This window comes from Melanostigma gelatinosum (genome assembly GCF_949748355.1).
Source record: "Melanostigma gelatinosum genome assembly, chromosome: 17".
Taxonomy (NCBI): Eukaryota; Metazoa; Chordata; class Actinopteri; order Perciformes; family Zoarcidae; genus Melanostigma; species Melanostigma gelatinosum.
This window is the reverse complement of record NC_136650.1, coordinates 22,002,669-22,012,668: the sequence shown is the minus strand read 5'-3', so window position 1 is coordinate 22,012,668 and position 10,000 is coordinate 22,002,669. Positions and strand designations below refer to the sequence as shown.

At 41.2% G+C, this 10,000-nt stretch overlaps 1 protein-coding gene across 3 annotated transcripts in view; it reads left to right on the top strand.

Annotated features, from left to right (window-relative positions):
* Positions 1–9,930, top strand: part of LOC306791388 (cell division control protein 42 homolog) — a 10,617-nt gene extending 687 nt beyond the window's left edge. The window contains exons 2-7 of one of the 3 annotated variants that reach the window (XR_013772744.1): positions 3,066–3,170; positions 5,288–5,360; positions 5,929–6,038; positions 6,337–6,534; positions 6,625–6,764; positions 9,454–9,930. Coding sequence is in view for 2 of the 3 variants with exons in the window: in XM_079288071.1 (XP_079144197.1) it covers positions 3,066–3,170; positions 5,288–5,360; positions 5,929–6,038; positions 6,337–6,534; positions 6,625–6,714 (576 nt within the window). In the remaining variant the exon portion in view is untranslated. Of the gene's footprint in view, positions 1–2,056; positions 2,202–3,065; positions 3,171–5,287; positions 5,361–5,928; positions 6,039–6,336; positions 6,535–6,624; positions 9,261–9,453 lie in introns of those variants that run through there. The other 2 variants (XM_079288071.1, XM_079288070.1) reach the window with 2 other exon arrangements.
* The last annotated feature ends 70 nt before the right edge of the window (positions 9,931–10,000 follow it).

The following is a 10,000-nucleotide window of genomic DNA, read 5'->3' as shown; positions in this document are numbered from 1 at the left end:
ATCATTGGATGTCATATATTTGCTGTTCAGATAGATACAGAGAAAATGATTAAATTCTCACATTTGAGGAGCTGAAATCGTCAAATATTTGTCTTATTTCCTTGTTTGATTACTTGGACGGATGATTGTTTGTCATCTGACGAATCAATGCTTCAACTAATCTTTTGTTTTGTTGTGACTTATCGAGTGCTTCTGTAAAAGATGACACGTCATAGAGCTAAAGAGTAGTTAATTAAATTAAATACAGTAATGAAAGTAATCCGTTGCTGCGTCTCCAAAACCAGAAGATGCATCTTAACAGCGTGTAGAATAAAAACAATAGCACATTTAAAATACTTGTTCCCACAATTGTCTGCGTGTGTTTGTGGAATTCTGCAAACTGAACCGGTGTCACCGTGTCTGCAGAGGACCAGTTAGCTTCTCCCTCAGTAACCAGCTGAGTGCTGCCAAAAGGCCCCAAAACAAAGAGCCAGTGATGGAGCGGAGGCTCCATAACCTTTCACCATTGTCCCCCTTAATGAAGCGCCCGGCCCGGTATGTGAGCTGCTCGGCGGGCTGGATGGTCACAGGATCTCCAGCCTGTAGAGAACACTGCGTTACACAGTTACCACTGATACAGACCGGCTGCTGTTTACAGTTAGTTATCCTCAGTTAGTCAGGCACAGAAACGCTTTGTCTGTTTAGGCTGTTTTTATACCTGCTCTACCGTATTATTCTGATAAATTACATATTTTGCTCAACCAAGACTCCAAAAGATTCAGTTTAATATGAAAGAAAACAACAAAAACAGGCAGATATTCACATTCAAGAAACCTGAAGCGGGACATTTTTTGCCGTGTTTGCTTAAAAATGAACTTAAATAATACAAAGTAGTTTGTCTGTCAATTTATCAACTAATTATTTCAGGTCCACTTTCGTGCAAAGTTTAAAATACTGACTTTTAATCCTAAAACAAGGATGCATCTATAAGTTGCATATATATATATATATATATATATATATATATATATATATATATATATATATATATATATATATATATAAAACCTGCTGTATGTTGCACTTTACTTATTTAGTCTCACAAACTACCAAAACAATCTGAATATTTAATTAGTTTGATGTCTTTGATGTACTTTCAGATTCACAGAGACAAACATTTGAAATATTTTTCCCTTTTCAGAGTGAAATGCAGGATTTTGTGTTTCATCACCATTTAATCATTTTTACAAATATTGTTGTAGATGTGTTTTTTCTTTTTGTGTATTATTTGGACCCAAACTATCTAAATAAGTGAGTTATAATCCACTTGTATACATGATACTGCTCTGTGTTAGTTCTTCTGGATCTCAGTTCTGCATTTGACACTGTAGACCATGACATCCTGATTAAGAGGCTTCGTGATTGGGTGGGCATAACTAGCATAGCGTTAGACTGGTTTACATCTTACCTTAATGACAGAAGTTTCAATGTCTCTGTGGGTGATTTTGTGTCTGTTACCTCTCCACTGTCTTGTGGTGTACCGCAGGGCTCGGTTCTGGGGCCTCTGTTATTTTCCCTTTATCTGTTACCTTTGGGACCGATCATAAAAAGCTATAATGTGTCCCATCATTTATATGCAAACGACATCCAACTCCATCTGTCATTTAAACCCAGCGAGGCATTCACATTAACTCGGCTCCTGGACTGTGTCAATGCCATCAGAGACTGGACGGCAGAAAACTGCCTGCAACTCAACGACTCTAAGACGGAGGTCCTAGTTATTGCTCCAGAGGAGTTTGTCCCCATGATCAGGCAGATTATTAGTCCACTCTCCTCTGCTGCCCATTGCAACCTGCGCAATCTTGGGATTTTCTTTGATCGCTCCATGTCATTTGACCCGCATGTTAAGCAGCTGTCCAGGTCGTGTTTCTTCCATCTAAGAAATATCAGTAAACTGAGATCTGTAGTATCAACACCTGAATTAGAAATGATCATACACACATTTATCTCTTCACGCATTGACTACAGCAACTCACTTTTCACATCACTCAGTGCATCTGCTCTTAACCGTCTGCAGGTCATCCAAAACGCTGCCGCCAGATTACTCACCAGGACAAATCGACGGTCTCACATCACCCCCGTACTCCAATCTCTCCACTGGCTTCCTGTAGCATCTAGGATACACTTCAACATTCTCACCATCACTTACAGAGCACTTCACGGTCAGGCTCCGGCTTATGTAGCTGATCTACTTCGCCCCTGTTCACCCGCCCGCACTCTCAGGTCAAACGCTCTCGGTCTTCTGTCCCACGCACACGATTTAAGAGCCGTGGTGACCGAGCCTTTGAGGCAGTGGCCCCGTGGTGACCGAGCCTTTGAGGCAGTGGCCCCGACGCTCTGGAATGCTCTGCCTGCAACGCTGCGCCTCGCAGATAGGGGGCGACCGTGGCTCACTGGGTTAAGAGGGTCGTCTGGGAACCGGAAGGTCAACGGTTCGATCCCCGACTGGGACGTGTCACGTGTCGAAGTGTACCTGAGCAATACACTGAACCCCCGGCTCCCCGGGCGCTGATCACTGGCAGCCCACTGCTCCCTATATACAGGGATGGGTCAAATGCAGAGATACATTTCGTGTATGTGTAAAAATATATATGACAATAAAAATGGTTAAAAAAAAATACTGTGGATACTTTTAAAAGCCAGCTAAAAACCCACCTGTTTAGGCTGGCGTTTGTGTAAAAGTAAACCCATGTCCTAGACCTGCTCTTAAAATATGTTTTACATTTTTATTTTATTTTTTATTTTTTATTTTATTCTTTAATTTTCTCTGTGTAGATAATTTATTGACCCTTGGGTCACATTGTGTTTTTTATGCTTTTAAATGTCTGCTCTGTTAAGCACTTTATGATACTACTGTCTGTGAAAAGCGCTATATCAATAAAATTCATTCATTCAATTCATGATTCAGTGTGTTTACCGTAGTCTATAATTGAATCTTTTCAGATATAAAGTTCAGAAGTCTTAACGTTCCGCTGCCTGTCACTCCTCTCTCCTTTCCTTTCCTTCCTTCCTTCCTTCCTCCTCAGATGCAGACTATAAAGTGTGTGGTGGTGGGTGACGGTGCGGTGGGAAAGACTTGCCTCCTCATCTCCTACACCACCAACAAGTTTCCCTCTGAATACGTCCCCACGGTGAGTAACTGAGAACAACAACACAGCAGCAGGTAGCTGCAGTCACACAGGAAGTGATGCTTGTTTACAGAAACACGGCCTGTTTAATTCAGGATTACTCACCTTTGGTTTTACACCATCCAGACCTTAGATAAGATAAGATGTATTAATCCTGGAGATTGAGATGGATCCTGCCAGAGATTGATCACAGAATAAAACCCAGGATTACTTCGACATTTTGGGAAATATGAGTATTCGCTTCCTTGCCAAGACACCTTTTCATGTCTGTACGCTAACGATAAAACAAAGGGCAGAATAGGGTTAGCTTAGCTTAGCATAATGACTGGAAACAGGGGGAAACAGATAGCCTGGCTCTGTCCAAAGGGAAAAGGAATTTGCCAACCGGCTCAGTGATTTAAAATTAAAATAAAGTCCCAGAGTGTCCAACTATTCCTTTAATGTAATATGATCAGAAGGCTGGGAATCGAACACCCGGCCAGTATCTGCTGCCTGCTGTTTGGGTGGATTCTTAGGATTGCAGCCCTCTGAGTGTGTTTGTGTTTGTGTGTGTGTAGATGTGCATGTATAGATATATATGAGTATAGATGTGTGTGTTTTGGTAACTTATTTTCATGGAGCTGCAAGTTAAAACATGAGAGATTCTCTGGTCTGAAGCAGTGATGCGGCCTCGCAGGCTTCTGCGGATATAAAATCCAGACCGTCACCTCAGTCCCGACCGATCCTGCAAACTCTGACTTTTTGTTTTGTTTTTGGAAACCAGCTGACTGGCTGTTGACGGGCAGGACTGTCCTGCTGGAATGATCTCAAACATCTAATCGATGGGACGCTTCACTGACTGCTGACGGCAATTTGTCGAATAATTCTCGTCTTGTTTTCTGTCGGCTCCCCGTCTCTCTGTCAGCACAGTTTGATCGGACGGTTGCAGAACCAGCAGTGCTGACTCAACATTACCTTCTGCTTCCTGCCTGTCTGTCTGTCTGTCTGTCTGTCTGTCTGTCTGTCTGTCTCTCTGTCTGTCTCTCTGTCTGCCTGCCTGCCTGTCTGTCTGTCTGTCTGTCGACTTTATTTCCAGTGTAATACTCCATTGTAGTAAATAAACATCTGTGAATTTCAGCCACATGATGATAAAAATAAATCTTATTTTTGGAATTATTTTAATTTATCTTTATTTGTCCATAACTCCCTCTCATCCAGGCTGCTTGGTCAGTCAGAAACAATGATGTTGTTTTGTATTGTTTTATGACGCCTATTGTTTTTATTGTCCTGTTGTTAGCAGCAGCACTGTTACTATTACCATCCATCACAAACGCGTGTTTTATCTGCAACCTTTGAACCCATTAAGCCCGTTGATGACTTGAGTTAATCGTGGATTAAATACTGATCGGTATTTAAAGCTGGTTTGTGCTTGTAAACCCTCTTCTTCCTGTAACTCCTGTGTTAGTTCTTCTCTTTCACTCTGAGATCCGTTACAGCGATCACTCGTAACTTTCTGTTTCTTCTTCTTCACCTCGTCGTGTTTTACACCATCGCTGCTGCTTCCTGTCAGTCAGCTGACAACAATAAGAAACACCAGGAGAGAGGAAGTCTCCTCCAGGACAAACACGTCGCCTTATCAGATATAAAAGTCACATCCATAAATCATTCGGAGAGAATACTTTATATTATTGTAACAAAAGCACGAACTGGGCTCTTCTCGGTGGAGCTGTGGCTCTTTTCCAGAGGACCAGTTTATTGTGACCACTCTGTTTCTAGAAGCTTCTGCAGTCTGAGCTCTGTCCAAACACATCGTGTGCGTGTGTGCGTGCACACACACTGTTAACTGCATTTGGCCAAAGTTTCTGTTCTTAAATGTTACTTTTTTATTTAATTTTCTCTTGTTTTTGTTGTGGGAAAAGTTCTCAATTCATTTATCTTATAGTTTTCATCAACACATCAAACACAGCGCTGTTTGGTTTCATGATTCAGGTTTAGGGGACGGAGAGTTGTTGGTAGAGTCCAGAGCGTGTCTATTGTTGGACACGCACGTGCCTCTTAAAGTACTTCCTGTTTTGTTTTGAAGAATGTCTCTTTCACATGTTTACGTCCTTCCTCTCCGTCTTCCTCCCGTCTTCCCTCAGGTGTTTGATAACTATGCGGTGACGGTGATGATCGGCGGGGAGCCGTACACTCTGGGACTGTTTGACACTGCAGGTAAAGAACAGAGTCTGCGTGTAGTTTATTGCGTACTGTGTGGGTATTATGCAGCAGCAGGAACAGCAGTGCTATGGTAGCAGCAGTATTGTTGCATTGTTCTCTGAAACACCAGAGGACGCACAAACTAAATTTGCATCGAGCATCAAGTTCGGCTTTTTTGCCGTCGCCATCTTGTGACCATATTTGAACCGCAGAGGATACGTCTCTGGTAGCGACCTGTCAATCACAGTAAGCCCCGCCCTAAAGCATCCCCTGCTTTATGGTCTGTGTGACTCTAAATGGACCATAATGTACTAAATGAACATCATGCTGTATTGAAGAAGACTTGAAACTAGAGATTGAGACATAAACTCATGTTTACAATGTTTACTGAGGGAATAAATCAAGAGAGAAGTAGAGTCATTTTCTATAGACTTCTATACAACCAGAGGAGTCGCCCCCTGGTGGACACTAGAGAGAATGCAGCTTTAATGTTGCCGCCTGGTTGCTGCTTGTTGCACCACTGCGTACACGGTGTTTGCTTGTTGTCTGCTGTCGATCACAGAGTTTGTGTCTCCCCCTGCAGGTCAGGAGGACTACGACCGGCTGCGACCCCTCAGCTACCCTCAGACCGACGTCTTCCTCGTCTGCTTCTCTGTCGTGTCACCTTCCTCGTTTGAGAATGTCAGAGAGAAGGTGAGTTTGTGAGGTTGAGTCAGTCGGTGGTTTTAACCATAATGGACTAAACAAGAGGTCGTATTTATATTTTAACACCAAATAGTTTTTCAGAAGAAAACAACGGACTTCTTATGCAAAGGCATTTAGATTTAATATACATTCATAGTGTTTTTTTTACTTAAAAAGAAACTCAGACGTCCGTTTTATGCAGCAAAGACGAACTCTACTGTGACTTTGAGTTTGACGGGTTTTAATCCAGACTCGGACCTTTCCCATTGACCGCCTCGTCCCTCTCTGACCGTGCCTCTCTCCACAGTGGGTGCCGGAGATCTCGCACCACTGCCCACGGACCCCCTTCCTGCTGGTCGGGACTCAGGTGGACCTGAGGGACGACAGCAACACTCTGGAGAAACTGGCCAAGAACAAACAGCGAGCTCTGAGCTGTGAGAGCGGAGAGAAGCTCGCTCGAGAGCTGAAGGCCGTCAAATATGTGGAGTGTTCCGCTCTCACGCAGGTGAATGAATACGCCTGTTAAATACATTAATGAGGCAACGAATGTATCGTTCAATAATTAGTGATAAATTATCCGTGTGTCTCTCGTCAGAGGGGTCTGAAGAACGTGTTTGACGAGGCCATCATGGCTGCTCTGGAGCCTCCGGACAAGAAACCCAAGAAGCACTGCGTCCTGCTATAGACGCCACAAGAGGAAGAGGAAGAGGAGGAGGAGGAGATGAGCCTAGACGGGTACAGAGGGAGGGAGGTGGACGAGGTAGACGCATGTTCAAACGAGTGCCTTCAGCCGTCGTGACTTAACGTGGGCCTGGCGTCGGAGGAGCCGGGGTCTCGGCAGGCTTTATTTTCATCATAGAGAAGTGTTTCGGATTATATTATGACTAACGCTCCTCACTAACCAGGAAACGGGGTTTTTTTAGGCCTGATCTTATAGAAGTGTGATTTTATTCTGTAATGACGGGATCGAACATTGTTGTTTCACTGGGGACATTTTCTTCCTCAAGTAGCTGAGTAGTGTCTGTGTTTATTACAGGAGCTGAGGTTCAACTTCAGAAACTAGAAATAAAACATTGGCAGGTCGCATCTGGAGAGAATAAAGTCCAGTAAGAAGAACAATGCAGCATTCATGATATTAATCTGGTCTGAGAAGATAAAAATAAACTCTTTCCTCGAGCAGAACTAACGCGGTTTTTAATTGAACGAGACGTGAACACGTGACCCAGTTGGTGAGCAGCGTTCCCTGCGGCTCAGTGGACCGTCGGGCCGGTTCACTGGAGGAGTTTGAGAGTAGAGACTGAACCGGACTGCATCCATTTCAGTGGGAAGAGATTGAGCTCGCGTTGAGTGAGCTAATGACAGCTTTACTGACTTTACAAGACGATATATACACACACACACACACACACACACACATGCTGCAATTAATGACGCCAACACACACTCATCTTGAACAGCAACGTGCCGAGAATGTTTTACGTGAAAACAACGTGTTTCCCTCGAGCCATCTGGGGTCACGGGGTCTCAACCTGACGACAGAAATGTTCCCGTAATAATACGTTGTGTTGTCAGTGTGACCTGTTCCTCTCTGTGGACGTCCTGACCCCAACACTCCACAAACGCAGCTTTCTATCTCATATAAAGTATGAGAGGTGGTACATATAGAATTATAACCTCTATAAAACAATACTTTATTCATTTTGAGATCAAAATCTGTGTAATAAACACGACAAATGCGAAATTCCATCGTGGCAGCGATGGAATTTGTGAATTTTGCTGTAATTAAATTGCAATAAACTGATTTTTTTTAAAGGATGCTGAAATAACTACATAATGATGATGCTGATCTGTCAAAATAGTTGTGTCTGGACAAAGCTGCTGCTGTACGTTATAGTGTACGCACAACGTGATCGGTTGATATATTTGCCGTGCGAAAGCTCAGAAAAGTCAAACAAAAGAGCGTAATATTTGCGTTCTATGTGAAAGCATTGGTGACAAAAACAACAGAAAAGATGTAATGTGTCGTTGTAAAGACCGTCAGGTTCACGGAAGATGTGGACGAACTTCCACTGACATGGAGGCCACCTGTCACCAGCTGTGGACAAGGACAACGTCCGTCCTCTTAAGACATCTGATAGAAGAAGGCTTCACGCTGCACAAAAACACTACAAATGCCAAACTTCACCTCATATATTCAATTGTTTGTGTGTAAACGTCCAGCAGTCGACTGTAAATGCCTTAAAATGTTTCCTAATCTAGAACATAGCCGACTTAATGCTTCAAACCAGTTAAACATGTATAAAGTGAACGCTCTTCTTCTTCTTCTTCTTCATTAAAGAGAAACATTTCACACTCGACCTCCTCGTATCGCGCGCCGCTGCTTCGCTCTCCTTCTGGACGTCGAGTGCTGGTTGTGGTGTGTTAGCGCCTCCTGGAGGCCTGAGAGTAAATAAATATATATTAGTTATTAGTTATTAGTATATATATCATGATGTTAGTTGTAATGAATAAATATATTTTAAAATCAAGTACATTTCTATATATATATATATATATAGAAATGTACTTGATTTTAAAATATATTTATTCATTACAACTAACATCATGAAGTTATTGTTTGACTTTGAACAATGATGGAACTATACCTGAGTGACCCGTCTTCTGGGGTGTCTTCTTAGCAGCACATGAGCATAAAAAACAAAAACTGCTCCTTAATGTCATGTAGTATTGTTACTTACATATTGTATTGTTACTTACATCTTGCAAAAGAGATTTTTAATCTCAATGAAAGTACCTGGTTAAATAAAGGTTTTTAAAAAATATATATATATTTTTTATTTTTTTTATTTTTTTTATTCAAATGTATTCGGTTCGTCATGCGTACCGAACCGCGAGCCTCGTACCGAACGGTTCAATACGAATACGCGTATCGTTACACCCCTAGTATATATATATATATATATATATTTCTCTTTGCTCCTTATTGTTTCCTGGGAGATATTATTTTAGCAGTTTTTTTGAGGAGTTGTTTTTTGTTTTGAGATATTTTTACTATTACTTGATGGTTGAGTGCCAACGGTTTGAGAGAGTGTCACAAGCTAAACAATCCTCATAATAACACAATACTTAATAAGAGCCGAAGCAATAATTACAGATGTGGAGAGCTGCTCTGTATGGAACGATTAATGTGGAGCTGCTGGGTGTTTGGAAATAATAAAAACAGTACTTGAATGTTGTTTCACTTTGACTTGATTTTATTTTCTATTAATTTATTTCTTCCTGTTATTTTGTGTTTAATGAGAGACGTAATAATACATTCTGGGAAACTTAAATGAATACCTTCCACAGCAATGAAATGGAAACATTTTGTAGTTTTCTAAATAAATTCTCAAACTTTTTCTTTTTTTCTTTTATTTTTTGACAGAAATCGACTCTCGTGGAGGATTAAAGAGATCTTATTATGGAAACCGATTAATGGACTGCAGGATGGAATATGACAAGAATACACATTTGTAAATGGGACAACAGAATGTAACTTTAATGTCCATTTTATTAACAGGATAGATTAGTCTCTGAGCTACGTGACACATACACATAAAATATATAAATCAATGTAAACTGTATTAAACTCCACACAGTGTCTGTCAACTCACAGCAGGTTTTATAACATCTGGGCTCATATTTGACAAATTGCTAAAAGTAAAATTCAGTGAAAAGCAAAAGTATTAATCTTAAAATAAAATCTCACATCTACTCATAACTATAGAAAAAAAAGTGATTGATCCCATTTGTCTATTCCTATGTTGTTAATGTAAGAAATTTCTTGATTTCATTGTAAATAATTTTATTCTTGAAGGTTACATTCATGCTTTGATAAATATGTCCTATTCTTTGCCGTCAGATTTGCACTTTTTTGCTCCTAAATTTGATCTTTAAAGCATTTTAATGTTCAGACCTTTACACGTCGGGGG